This window comes from Prosopis cineraria, unplaced genomic scaffold, assembly GCF_029017545.1.
Source record: "Prosopis cineraria cultivar Desert tree isolate PC_DT_omini unplaced genomic scaffold, ASM2901754v1 PC1030, whole genome shotgun sequence".
Lineage (NCBI taxonomy): Eukaryota > Viridiplantae > Streptophyta > Magnoliopsida > Fabales > Fabaceae > Prosopis > Prosopis cineraria.
Genome location: NW_026556355.1, coordinates 5,727 through 20,061, shown reverse-complemented (window position 1 = coordinate 20,061; position 14,335 = coordinate 5,727). Strand labels below are relative to the sequence as shown.

Sequence of the window (14,335 nt, the reverse complement as noted above, 5' to 3'; positions counted from 1 at the left end):
AAATTTAATTTAAAACAAATCAATCCCATCAACTAATGACTTATAAAGCGAATCATATTATATTTTTAGAAAATGACCAATAAATAAGACTGGAGGTGTATATGTGATGTGATATTTTCTAGCAAAATTGATTACACCTTAATGTTTGAATATTTTAATAAATTTTCAAAACATTTTAATTATTCTAAGAAAACTGAGATATATTGGTTATGTTTAAAAAAATACCCAATAAGATATAATTAAAAAAAATTATTGACAAACAAATTTAACCCCATCATCTAATTTAACTAAAGTTTTTAAATTTTTATAAAGTGGTTAAAATTATCCTTCACATATAGAACTAGAGATAGAGATGGTATCTCATTTCCTTTCATTTACTATTAGAATAGCATCTTTTTAAAAGTTCCATGTATATTTTTACGAGAAGTTTTGTAAAATGTTAAGAGTAATTAATGTGTTTATTATAAAAATATCCTTGATAAATATGATAAAAAAAAAATACTTGGCCAGTTGATCCCACTAATTTGACTCATTCCCCTTTTTTTTTAACCCCCATTTCCTTCTAATCTAGCTCAGCAATAAAGGTTATACTTAAAGATATTGGAATGGTTTAGGCCTGATAATATATAATCATGATTCATGAGATTTGAGTGTAATTTTTTTTTTTTATATCTGAAGACTTGAATGTGTTTACTTTCACACAAGATTAAAATGCAAAATAAATTTAAATTAAAGTGCGGAGCTTTTTTTTTAATACTTATCAAAAATTGAAGTGCATACCAATAACCAATCCTTCAATATATTTTGTTGATCCTATTCATGAGATAGAGAGAGATAAAAAATTTAGTTTTATAGAGCACTTATTAATTTTTAATATTTATCTTTATATTTTTACTCTTGTTAAATACTTTAAATAAAAATATTAATAATAAGATTTAAGAATATTTATTAAAAATAAAAGTAAAAACTTGTTAAATTTTAAAATAAAGTTAATAAAGCTTAAAATTTTTTTAATTTTAATAAAATATGTTAAAAATAATTTATAGGACTACAGGTAATACTCTTTATGGACTACATTATAAGTTATAGTTAATTAATTTATAATTTAAAAATAATATTAATTAAAATTTTAAATTTTTAAAAATGTTTATATTTTTTTATTGATACCTTTATTAAATGTTGAATTTTAATAATAATAATTAAAATTTTAATACATAATTTTTTTAAAATAATAATAAATAAAATAGGAATATAATTAAAAATAAATATAATAATTATTTAATGTTTTATATTTTGAATAAAAGATGAGGTGTTGAAAAGATTTTTTTTATATTGTGATTATTGGGGAGGGAGTGTATCTTTTTCCGTTAATCTATTATTTAAAAATTAGCGTGGTAGCTTGTCGAAGCTCGACGAGGCTGCCGACTCTCGATTAACCTGACCGCAAAGGAAGCACAAGGATCGCACCGGGAGACGGTTTCCTTCCCGTCTATCACACTAGGCGATCCATGGAGGTTCCGTCTCATCTAAAGCTCTCCGTTCTTTCATGCATCCTATTGCTGTCATCATCTCAAATTCATGCTACAAGGGTCAAATACTGCGGTAAGCTCACCTTTCTCCTTTCATTTGACATATTTTTTTTGGGGGTAAATCTTACCCAGTTCGAGATAAGGGACGTTTTTTGTTTTTGTTTTTGTTTCTGTAATGTTTAGTGTATGTTGCAATGTAGTGTTTAAGAATAACAATTATCTCTCCTGTCATTAGGTTTCTACTTCTATTTTGGACGTTGTCTTTGCTTGCTTCGGTATAATCTGTGGTAGTTTTATTTAATTATCTTTTGCTGCTTTTTCTAAAGCCACAAATCAGATATAGTGGAGCTGTGTTTTTCAAGTTTCAATGCTCTGATGTTTTAGTCGAATTGAACATTTCTTAATCAATCACTGTTTCACAAAGTATAATTTTCATTCCAAATTTGTCGGTAAATTTGCGGATTCTAGATTGCTCAGTAAATTTGCAGATTGTGTCATCTTACGTGAGCAAGAGGATCCATCTGCATCCGATCACCTTTATGTACATTTCGTTTAGACTATGGCAGATTTATATCGATTGATAGCTTATAATTCTGCTCAAAATTTGTGCAGAAAAGCAAGGAGACTATGCTGTGAAGGTGATTGGAGTTGAAATATCACCCGACCCTGTGATTAGGGGGAAACCGGCTACCTTTGAGATTTCAGCTGCTACGGGTAACTTCACACTTTCTCGTTGTTTTGTGCTCCCTCAATGGTATTCTAGAAAAAATATTAGTTGAAAAACCTTAATTTCTTGAAAAAGTCTACATCTTTATAATTTTACTCTCATTAAATACCTTTGCATAAGTTCTTTGATAATGATAATTTAAATTACAATGCATCATTTTTTGAAAAAAAATAATAAATGAAGTAGGGGTATAGTTGGAAAAACAATTATAAAAGCTACTCAGTGCTCTATATTTTGGATCAAGTAAGACTTTTAGAAGATGCCTTATAAAGTGGTTTGGAAGGGGTAATTCTTTATCTTTATTACTAATTTGTTTCTTTACTTCTTCCAATCTCCATCATGGTTTCTCCTCGTACTTAAAATGCATGGCATTGCGCTCTTATGTGCAGATGTAGAGGTTAACCACAAATTGTTGGATTGACTTTCATCTCTATATGCACAAAAACAGAATGATTAATTAAAATAAGATAGTTGCCAGTTGGCATTAAAATTTAAAGTCTGTTTACAAATTGTACTGATCATTTCTTGAGATTCATTAGTCATTTTGTGTGTGGAAGTGGCTTTGGTAATCTGTTTTTATTTAATAGTAACAAGTGGAATTGCTATTTATGTTTCCATCAGGTGAGCCTATTTCTGGCGGTAAGGTAATCATTGAAGTTTCATACTTTGGGGTGCATGTCCATACAGAAACTCATGATCTTTGTGAGGAAGCATCCTGTCCTGTCACTGCAGGAAACTTTGTGCTCGCTCATACGCAAACACTACCTTCATTTACCCCACCGGTGTGTTCCAGCTTCCCATATACATTCTCTTACCAATGCTGAAGCCATTATGAAACTATAAATTTGTCATGAGTAGAGAGTTTTTCTTGATATGAGGAGCTTCCTGACATTTACATCCATGCTGACATTTAAAATTTACTTAAAAAAGCATTAAACCTTTGCCAACTTTATTGGACATGTTCAAACTTGCCCTTTCTGTACTATCTTCCCTTCTATGCTCTTACCTGCAAAACTGTTGCAACATAAATGTCAGTTATTGAAGAGCAAGTGTGTCTCTGCATTATTACTTGCAAAAGTAGATTGAGATTCTTTTTATTTTTTCTCTCTCTTTGGTTGTTCCATATAATCTTTTTCTTTAATAAAAATATCAGAAAAGAAAGAAAGAAAGAAGAGTCATCACGGTATTTATCTGTTAGGTCACGCATTACTTATATCTAAAGTCCAAAGTCATGTTTCCATAAGATCATGCCAATCCAATTGGTAATATGTTGGAATGCTATTCAGCTGGGCATTTGAATCTATGGGAATGTTGGCCTTTGAATAAACTGGACCTTTCTATTTGTCCAAGTTTGGATGTGGAACCTGTGATGTCCCATTCAAGCAACAAGTAAAGGTCAATTTGCATATTTTCTTGACTGGTAGACAAGGTCATTGCACCTTTGCTCACTAATCTTGGCCCTCACTTCTTTTAGGTTGGTTTGTATGGCTGGCTTCGGTAAATCTTTTTTTCTCTTCTTTTGTTTTCCCTCCTTCAATGAATTAGTCGAATCCTGCTGTTCATATTTTTTTGTTATACCCTTTGATTGAGTTGTCTGCGTCTGGTTCTCTCAATATTTTGTGGCTAGAAGTCTGACTGATGCTAGATTATTGGATTACAGTGTCAAGACTGGACTCACCCAATTTTTCTGGTGGCATGGCCTTTAAGATAATGCTCAACATTCTTTAGGACACTGATGCTCTTACGATATTCGCCTCTTCCTTTCTTCCTTACGCCGGTGAATTTCTGCAGCCACCTAATATTAACCAAGCGTCCAAGTGTACAGGGCTCATGTCTTGAAATGATTTTCTCTTCTGATTTTCCCTGGTTTTGCTTGTTTTATGCGGTCATGAGCAGTATACTTCGTTGATTTAGTCTTATGCATCGTTACTCTGAAGTTAAATTTTGGAAAATCTATTTCAAAAGTATAATTTTTGTTCAGTTATTACTTATGTTATTTTGTCTGGTCATATATAATTTAACCTTGTTTATGTCCTCATACTTAATATTATTCGATTAAATTGAGGGAGTAGGATAACCAAAAGAAAAGCATGGCGGTTTTGGTTTTGGAGAGCTAAACAATGAAGGACAAACTCTTCTTGATTTCTCATTGGCGTATGATTTTAAGATTGCCAACACTTGTTTCAAGAAGAGAGATGAGCATCTCATCACTTACAAAAGTGGAGCCTCAAAGTCACAGATTGATTTTCTTTTGGTTAGGAACACAGATAGAAGACTTTGTAAAAATTGTAAGGTGATCCCCGGAGATGCTGTAACGACACAACATAGGGTCCTAGTCCTTGATGTGTGTATTATGAGTAAAATCCAAAAACGTCAACAAGTAGTAACACCAAGGATTAGGTGGTGGCAATTAAAAGGTGAGAAGCAAGATATTTTCAAGCGAAATCTTTTGGATAAAGAAATTTGGGAATCTCAAGGAAGTGCTAACATCATATGGGAGGATATGGCTAAAAAGATACAGGAGGTTGCAAAAGTAGTTTTGGGAGAATCGAAAGGTTCTGGTCTGAGAGATAAGGAGTCTTGGTGGTGGAATAATAGTGTACATGACAAAATCAAGTATAAGAAGAACTGTTTTAAAGCCATACATTTGTGTAACAATGAGGAAAATTGGGAGAGGTACCGTATGGCTAAGAAAGAAACTAAGAGAGCTGTGAGTAAAGCTCGTTCTAAAATTTTTGAAGAATTTTATAAGAACCTCGAGACGAAGGAAGGAAAGCAAAATATTTATAAGATTGTCAAGAGTAGGGAAAGAAAATCAAGAGATCTAAAACAGGTAAGGTGTATTAAGGATGAAGAGGGAAGAATTTTAGTTACAGATGATGAAATTAAAAATAGATGGGAGACTTATTTTTCTAAACTTTTCAATGATGGAGATGATTCATCTAGTAACTTGGAGGATTTAGTAACTGGTGAAGGAGAACAAAATTTGTCATTCTATCGAATAATACGTGATAAGGAGGTAAAGGAAGCTCTTAAGAAAATGGCAAATGGTAGAGCCAACGGACCTGATTGTATATCTATCGAAGCGTGGAAATGTTTAGGTGAAGAAGGGGTGAGATGGTTAACTAAATTATTTAATGTGATTTTACGGTCCAAAAAAATGCCTGATGAGTGGAGGAGAAGTACATTAATTCCTATTTATAAAAATAAAAGAGATATTCAGAATTGTACTAATTATAGAGGGATTATACTCATGAGCCACACAATGAAATTGTGGGAGAAAGTAATTGCGCACAGGTTGAGATTGGAGACAAGTATTTCTGAGAATCAATTTGGTTTTATGCCAGGTAGATCAACTACAGAGGCGATTTATCTACTAAGGGGATTAATGGAAAAGTATCGTTGCAAAGATAAAGATCTACACATGGTTTTTATTGATTTGAAAAAAGCTTATGACCGTATACCAAGAGAAGTGCTTTGGAAAGCGTTGGAAAAAAAGGGAGTACGGATTGCTTATATTAAAGCCATACAAGATATGTATGAGGGGGTAAAAACTAGTATAAGAACGCCTAGTGGTCAAACAAAGGATTTTCCTATAAAGATTGGACTACATCAGGGATCATCTCTGAGTCCTTATTTGTTCAACTTGATTTTAAATGTTTTGACGGAACATATTCAAGAGGAAATCCTGAAATGTATGCTCTTCGCGGATGATATAGTTCTTATAGCAGAGACAAGAGAAGAGGTTAATTGCAAACTTGAGTTATAGAGGAGGACATTGGAGTCGAAAGGTTTTCATCTGAATAGAAGTAAGACGGAATATTTATATTGTAAATTTGGTAAAGGACTATTCGACAATAATTTGGAAGTGAAATTGGAAGATCAAATTATACCTCAAGTGGAAAAGTTTAGATATTTGGGAGCCATTATTCAAAATGATGGCGAAATCAATGGAGATATTTCACATAGAATTTAAGCTGGGTGGTTTAATTGGAGAAAAGCTAAAGGAGTTATTTATGACCGTAAGTTTCCTAATAAACTTAAAGGAAAGTTTTATCGCACTGCTATCAGACCGGCAATGTTATATAGTAGTGAATGCTGGGCTCTAACGGGACAGCAAGAGTATAAAGTTGGAGTAGCAGAGATGAGAATGTTACGATGGATGTGCAGACATACACGTAAAGATAAAATTCGAAATGAGCACATACGCGAAAAAGTGAGGGTGGCATCTATTGAGGAAAAAATGGTAGAAAATCGGTTGAGATGGTTGGGCATGTACAAAGAAGACTAAGGGAGGCACCAGTGAGAAGAGTGGAACATAATTTTGAGTGCGATTAAAAGAGGTAGAGGAAGGCCTAAGAGAACACTCTTGGAAGTTGTTAAACGCGATCTCTTAATTAATAATATTTCTAAAAGCTTGATAAACGATAGAGCACAATGACGTCTTGCAATCCATGTAGCCGACCCCATCTAGTGGGATAAAGGCTTGTTGTTGTTGTTGTTGTTGTTGTCGTTGTCTGTTTCCTCCTTTAAAATTGATATTTTTATATAGTCAATCTGTGGTGCAGAAAGCTTGAGCTGGAGTCCCAAAACTTTTTGACTATGGGCGAACCATTAGTTTAACATCTGTTTTTAATAGATTCCAACTCAATGTTCTGAAAGCTCGACTTGGCTCAGCTTTCAGTAGTATATCTCAAGTCAGTATAGATGTAGAATCTTTAACTCATGGCAATTGATGTAGCATGTCTTGCATTATTGCCTTTCTATCAGATATCTAGATTGGGGCGACTGACTTCCTCTTGACGATTGGGTGCGACGGCTAATTTACCTATATTTATATACAACTTTACTTTTCAGCAGGATGTTTATTGCCTCTCTACTACTATTAGACTAGCGTGTGTAACTTCTTGAAGATAGGTTATGGCTTGGCTGATTTGTGTTGGTTTTATCTTGTAGAACCTCAAACGTGGAAGTTTTTCAATTTTCTTCATTTCATTACATTTACTCGTGTTATGCATGCTTTTCTTGTACAGTCCTTCCCCTTCTCATAATACATGTCTTTGGACTTTGATAGTACTTTTCTTTTAAATCACTTGGTTCGTTATCAAATGTTCTCCTATTTATTTATTTATTTATTTTTAAATTTTTGTAGGGCTCTTATGTCCTGAAGATGACAATGGAAGATGAGAAGGATGAGCAGTTAACTTGCATCAACTTCAATTTCACAATCGATTTTGGATCTACAGTGTCCAACATCTAAGTGTTCACGGTCTTCAGCAGGACTCGGGGGGTTGCTTCAACTTTGCATAATATTATTTTATTTGTTGAGTTTTTTGTTAAGCTGTGCATGTGTATATCAACTCTGAGGACCCTTGCCAAGTGGTGGGGAAACACAGTGAAGACGATTAAGAACATTCCTGTCAATAATGTTTTTAACATGAATGCTTGCTCCAACGTGAATATGAAGCATTTTCTTACACTCAAAAACATATGATCTTAAGCAAGATGTAAAACAAGGCAATCAAATGTAAAATTTTTGCGTTATTTCATGAACCTAACTCTGTTTATGTTTATAGTGTTAGGCTCTTAATACTCAATGTAAAACTTTATAGTCCATGCGTATCTAGTGAATTAGTAGGTTAGGTTTAACAAAATGTATAAGTTAGGTAAATAATATATAACACAATCTTCATATATTTTTAATTGAAAGTTTATGCGTGTTCAGTTTATCAGTTAGGTAGGCTTAACACAGTTTTTTAAGTTTATAAACAACATAAAGTCTGTATATAATATGATAAAGTTCATTTATTAATAATATAATGTTCATTTATTTCACGTGATTTGTGTGATTAAGCTAAATATTTGAAAAAAATTTTCAAATTCATGAATAATAAAAAGTCTGTATATAACGTAAAAGTATTTATTTGTTAACAACACAATGTCTATCAATCTCACATGGACTGTGCTGTTAAGTCGAACATTTGTAAAAAAATTTTAAGGTTATGAACAATAGAAAGTCTGTGTATAACATAATTAAGTTTATTTATTAACAATATAATGTCTATACATTTTACATGGTTCGTCTGTTCAAGTTGAAGATTGTCAAATAACATGACAAGTTCTATATATTACCAACACAATGTCATTTTATATAGCACACATGAACATCTGTGCAAAGTCCTTATATATTCACAATATAGTTTTATTCAATTTTTAGGAACAAATACATCACATCTGGATAATTTACAACTAAATTCACAATTGAATATCCAATATTAACAAGATAATGTTCATATTTTTATAATGTGTAACCCAATCTTTTGACTATTAAAAGATTAGAGGTTGAAGTTTTAGAAAATGCTACTGCACAGTAAGATGTAAAAGCCATCCTTCCTATAATCTAATTCATTGAGAGTTGTAATTAACTAATTCACAACAAAACATCCGTAAATAACATCAAAAGGTTCATAAATTTACAACACAAGGTCTATCTATATGATACACATAAATATTTGCAAAAGTTAATTGCAAAGTTTGCACAGCATGAATTTCATAAGTGATAACATAAATTTCATAAATAAAATCTACACCAGAACATGTATATCTGCTGTAGTCTGTATCAAAAACAACAAAAAGCCCATAAATAATAACTTGTTTTCATTAAATAAACATGAACATGTACTTATTACTTGATAAAATTGATATGACTTAAGCTCTCTCTGTGTCCTCTTTTGTCAAAATAAAGCTGTTCAGAAGCGGTAATGGGTTCACAATATGTAATAATTACATTAGCTTCTATGCCAAAATCAACACACCACTTGATCCATTCTTTCCACACTATGACAGGTCGTTTCAAGAAGCTAGTTAATGTAAGAGGGATGTAGTTGGCGAAATACCTGATTGTCCTATCCATAGCCATATGGATAATAGTGGATCATCCGTTCCTTTAAGCAAAAATGCTTCAAATGTGAGCTTGGGAAGGAAGAGAAAGAAGGAAGAGGGAGGAAGAAGAAGAGAGGGAACAGAGAAGCATCATGGGAAGGAAGATAAATTTACTTATTGTATCGATGTTAGAAGAGGAAGAGAGAGAAGGAAGTTGTTGTTTAGCAGCTGGTTATTAAAGGGACAAATTGGTCATTTCACTAAAAAACATAATTGCAAATGAGGTTTTTGGGGCCTCAAAATAATTTCACATTCTATTAGGCCTTGTCTGCAAATTTTTTATTTTTGAGGGCCCTAAATGCGATTTCCCCTACTATAAATTTATCAATGAATTCCTTAGGCTCTTGTTTATTTTAATATATTTTATCATTGGACAGGAAAAATTTTAAATTTATTAATTCTATCTCAAACAATTGATAAATTTTGAATTTTATTTATATTATATATACATATTTTAATAATGTATTTTTATTAATATTTAATAAAAATAAAAAATTAATAACATGTTTTATAAATACTCTCTCCATTCAAAAAAATAGTATTTTTAATCAAATTTTACTCCTAATAAAGTATTTACTTATCTTTAAACTAACTCTATCTTTTCATATTTACTTCTATTTAATAAATATTTTATCCTAAAAAATATAAATTAATCTATTCACTTGGGGTGCTTTTAAAAAAAGAAGATAATGATTATACTTTAAAAACTCAATATATCTTATATTTTTAAATATTTAACCTTTAAAAGATACCTTATATTTTTAAATGAAGGAGCAGCTCGTTCCCTTTTTACTTTCACATTCAATCGGCTTTGCTTTTGGTAGAAACTACCTCGTTTGTTCAGGATTGGTTTCAGTGCTCATCACATGGTGCTCGTCATGTGATGAAATTTGGACCTTTCGGATTATCAAGATGGTCTAGATTTAAAGTACTATTATATACTCCCTTCGTTAAAAAATGTAAGGCATTTTTTGAAGAGTTAAATGTTCAAAAATATAAGGTATTTTTAGTTTTTTAAGGTGTAATTATTGCCTTTGTTTTCAAAAGTATCTTTATTGATAGTGACTTTATATTTATTATAGGGTGTTTAATAGAGATAAATATGAAAAGATAGGGTTAGTTTGAAAATAAATAACCATTTTATTAGGGTGAGATTTGGTTAAAAATGCTTTACATTTTTGAATGAAGGGAGTATTTTTTATTTTATATTTATTAAAATAAAAATTAATAAAAATTATAAAATAATTTTAATATAATTTGACTTAGATTTAATTTGGAGGTTCAATTAAAATTTTTATAAATGATATATATTGACTATCCACATGTACTCTACACAATCCAGATTAACATTTGATTAAATTTGAATTGTATATAATACATTTGAATAATCAATATATATCAATTATAAAATTTTTAATATTAAATTGGCCTTTCAAATTAAATTTAAATCATATTAAAAATAAAAAATTTATTAAAGTATAATAGTACTTTAAATTTCATCACAGTGCGCTGAGCACAAAAATCAATTTTCGTCTGTTCCAACCAGAACAACACTTTCAGGTGTACTCTCTTTGATCCTATTTATAAATCATTTCTACCAACCTCATCAATACCAATATAATAAAAGTACAAGGAATAAAAGTAAGTAAAATTTCAAACATAATCTTAAAGTAAAAAATAAAAAGTAAATCGATCATATAATATTTTTTTTATCTTTTTCTCTCTTTTTTTTAAGGATAATTTAAAGATTTTAATTTAAAATAAAACAATCTCATTAATAAATGACTTATAAAATAAATCAGATTATATTTTTAAAGAGTGATTTATATATTGAATTGGAGGAGTATCGGTCTACCTGTATTCTGTAGCCTCATATGTTGTACAGTGTAGTCCTCAGTATCAAATAGGTCCCACCCTCTTTTTTTTCTTTTAGTTTTTTTTTGGGTAAAATTTTGCTACTGATTCTGATAATGCTGTTCCTCGAGGTGCTATTAATTTTCCGTACAAATGTGATTAATCCATGCAAATCCTCTTATATCTGGGAGATGGTAATTTTGATCCTGCTTTTAACATAGATTATTAGTATCCACCCTTCTGATTAATGCGACACATAAAATCAGGGAAGGATCCAGAACCAAACCAATAGGGAAGCCAAAATGCAAAATTACGTTATCGTGAGGGCCAAAATTAATTTTAACATTTTTAACCAAAACAAAAGAACAGAAACTCCTGGCGTTTGGAGTTCCGCGTTGAGTATTGCATGATTTCAGCTAATTTTCACTTGATTTTGAATTTCCAAGGCTGACGATTTTTTATTTTAAATTCACACTATTCATGTATTTTTATTTATTAAAGAGATTGCATTGCATCGTATAACATTATATATTTTTATATTTTCTTATTAAATATATATATATATATATAAATATTAATATGTTTTTTATCCAACACTTATAAAATATAGATATATATTATATCATTTAAATAAATTTTAATTTATCTAACCAATTTTTAGAAAAACATGGCATACAAATATTTGAGAAATTAAAAACAAAACAATTAAGGTGTGTTTGGTTTTTAATTTATCAAAAGTTTATTTGTTGAAAGTTTATCTGACAAAAGTCATTTTAATAAAAGTCAGTTGTTATAATAAAATTTGTATTTAAATATATTTTTTTAAAAATTTATTTGATAAATTAAAATTTTTTTAGATTATGATAATAAAGTATGCTATTAAATGTATAGTTATTAAAAAAGACATTAATTTATGATGATTTATAATTATTATTATGCAAATGTAATATATTTAAAATATTTTAAAAATATGATAAATATTTTAAATAACATAAAATTTGATCTATTATGTTAAAAACTTAATCTCTAATTATTTATAATATTTTAATTTATAATTTTAAAAAATGATAAATATTTATAATTTTTATTATACATTAATGTTAAAAATTAACATGATTAATTATTTAATTTATAATATTAAAAATTAATATCTAATTATTATTATTTAAATGATAATTATATTTTTAATGAATTAAATATTTTTTAAAATAAAAAAATAAGAAATTAAATTTAAAAAAATATGATTAAATAATATTTTACTTTTTAAAAACTATTGAATGGAGCTTTATATTTTTTTTTTTTTACGTTTGAGCTTATTTTAAAAGTTCTTTTACTCCTAAACAAATTTTTCAAACAGTTCTTTACATTTCAAGAGTGAAAAAATACTTTTGAAATGTGACTCTTGAAATGTAAAAAGTTAATTTACATGCCTCACTTAACAGGCGCGTGCCACCGCAGAAAAAGGTTGGGCTGGGAACAGCATTCAGTGCAGAATGTCGCCACCTTGTTCCAGGGGGATTGGTACCCGGTGGCTTGTTGTAACGCCCTTAGAGTGGCAGCGACGTGACAGTGCGTCCGAAGTGGGAGGGGAATTATTATAATGACATTAATTAATCAATCGATTAATTGAGCTGAAGAAAAGGGGCGGGGGGGGGGGGGGACGGAAAAGCGAAGAAGTGACACATCTTATCTATCAGCATCGCAGAGGACAAGAACCCCAAGGTGTCGCAGCCACACATGCTGATGCATCCAATTACCCAACCCTAGCCCTTTGATTTAACATTTCAGATTCTGCACTTTTTTATCCTCTTCCCTCCTGCCAAGTCATCAGTCACTCAAACCCCTTATCCTTCCACCAAAGCCAAAAAAAAAAAAAAAAACTTCACCGCCCAAATATAAAATGTAATTAATATAACATCTAAAAAACTATAATAAATTTCTGGGGAAAAAACCGCGACATGCAATATATTTTATAATTCATAAGTAACATAAATTATTTTTTACAAACGTCTATAAAATTATATTTTACATAGAAATTAATTAATATTTACAGGAATGTATCATTAATAATGAGTCATTAATTACGCACGTGTGTATACTACTAGACTTTTAACCACCAAAAAAAAAAAGAAATCATAACTATGACTACATAAAAAATATACATATAAAAAAGAAAAACAAGTAGGAGTTGGCACATGAAAAATATTATATTCTAGATTGCCCCGCATGATAAACTACACTATTCAAAAGTGGCTCACTTGGCAAATAAATCACCGCCTAGAAGATGCCCAACAGAGAAGAGAATTAGGGTTATGGGATGTTTTATTGTTGTACCAGATGTCCTGAGCAGCACAAGTGACGCAAAATGTCTCTCACATGTCTCCCTCTGAGTCAAGGATTCAGGACGATCGCAGACACGGACAACCACGACCCCATTCGATTCACCCCGCAACATAACCCTATACATATCATCCCTGTGTACATGCATTCCCCTTTAATTTCACCTTATCATTATTCATCATAGCCACCCCACTTCCCCTCAGTACTGTTCCCACCCACATCGCGCGTCACTTCACTATATGACCCAACCATTTTGCCCCGACCCAATTGGTCATGATATATAATTTCAACTATTTTACTCTTCTTTGGATCTCCACTACTCGTTCCTCATCAACCGCCTTATTACTTGATGTACATTACTGTTGAAATGCTCATTTAATTTGTTGCATGCGTTCTTCGATTGGCATAGTATGTACGTAAGCTTGTTAGATCCCGGAGTCTGAGTTGGGCATCAGTTTTCGTACAAGACTGTGGTCTTCTTTCCTCCGTGTGAATGTAATTTCATCCGAAGTTAGTAATAGCGAGCATTGATTTGTGCCTGGAAAAAATTTGTAAATGAAGTTTTTGGCAGAAGGCAGAGCGCGTACTTGTTAAAAATTTTATGCAGGCTGGAATTGGCTGCATCGTTGTTGCTTGCGGTGTCAGTATATTGTTCTGCGTCATTATTCTTTTACTATTTTCCTAGTAGTGCTAGTTGTAATAATCGCAATAATATGATTGATTCATAGCCATTTTGCATCAGAAAAGAAACTTTCGGCAAGGAGTCTTTCTTTTCTTGTTAGTTTTACTTTTGTAGGAGAAGCTGGTCAGAACATATTGCTATGCGAAACCCACTTCCTTACGCGCAACGGGAATTGAAATGCGCAAGCCGCGATGTGACTTGTGAGGATGAGAGGGCTAGAGATGACGTCCTTAATTAATTTCCTATGTGTAAACAAGAAAA

At 31.0% G+C, this 14,335-nt stretch overlaps 1 protein-coding gene across 2 annotated transcripts; it reads left to right on the top strand.

Annotated features, from left to right (window-relative positions):
* The first annotated feature begins 1,386 nt into the window (after positions 1 to 1,386).
* LOC129299093 (uncharacterized) lies at positions 1,387 to 7,698 on the top strand. 2 transcript variants are annotated; one of them, XR_008590491.1, is made up of 5 exons: positions 1,387 to 1,602; positions 2,142 to 2,243; positions 2,878 to 3,038; positions 3,917 to 4,033; positions 7,409 to 7,698. XR_008590491.1 is itself a non-coding variant. In XM_054937532.1 (4 exons), exons 1-4 carry the CDS (start codon positions 1,509 to 1,511, stop codon positions 7,514 to 7,516), a joined length of 465 nt encoding a protein of 154 aa, XP_054793507.1. In that variant the 5' UTR covers positions 1,389 to 1,508; the 3' UTR covers positions 7,517 to 7,698. The 2 variants fall into 2 exon arrangements, 1 of the variants encoding a protein (XP_054793507.1); XM_054937532.1 differs by lacking the exon at positions 3,917 to 4,033 and having other exon boundaries at positions 1,389 to 1,602.
* Positions 7,699 to 14,335: the final 6,637 nt, after the last annotated feature.

Bases quoted from the DNA above. Each gene is read 5' to 3' on its own strand.
- LOC129299093 (XM_054937532.1), top strand. From the start codon at position 1,509: ATGGAGGTTCCGTCTCATCTAAAGCTCTCCGTTCTTTCATGCATCCTA. The intron at 1,603-2,141 runs GTAAGCTCACCT...AAATTTGTGCAG, and splicing joins TACAAGGGTCAAATACTGCG to AAAAGCAAGGAGACTATGCT. The intron at 2,244-2,877 runs GTAACTTCACAC...TGTTTCCATCAG, and splicing joins TGAGATTTCAGCTGCTACGG to GTGAGCCTATTTCTGGCGGT.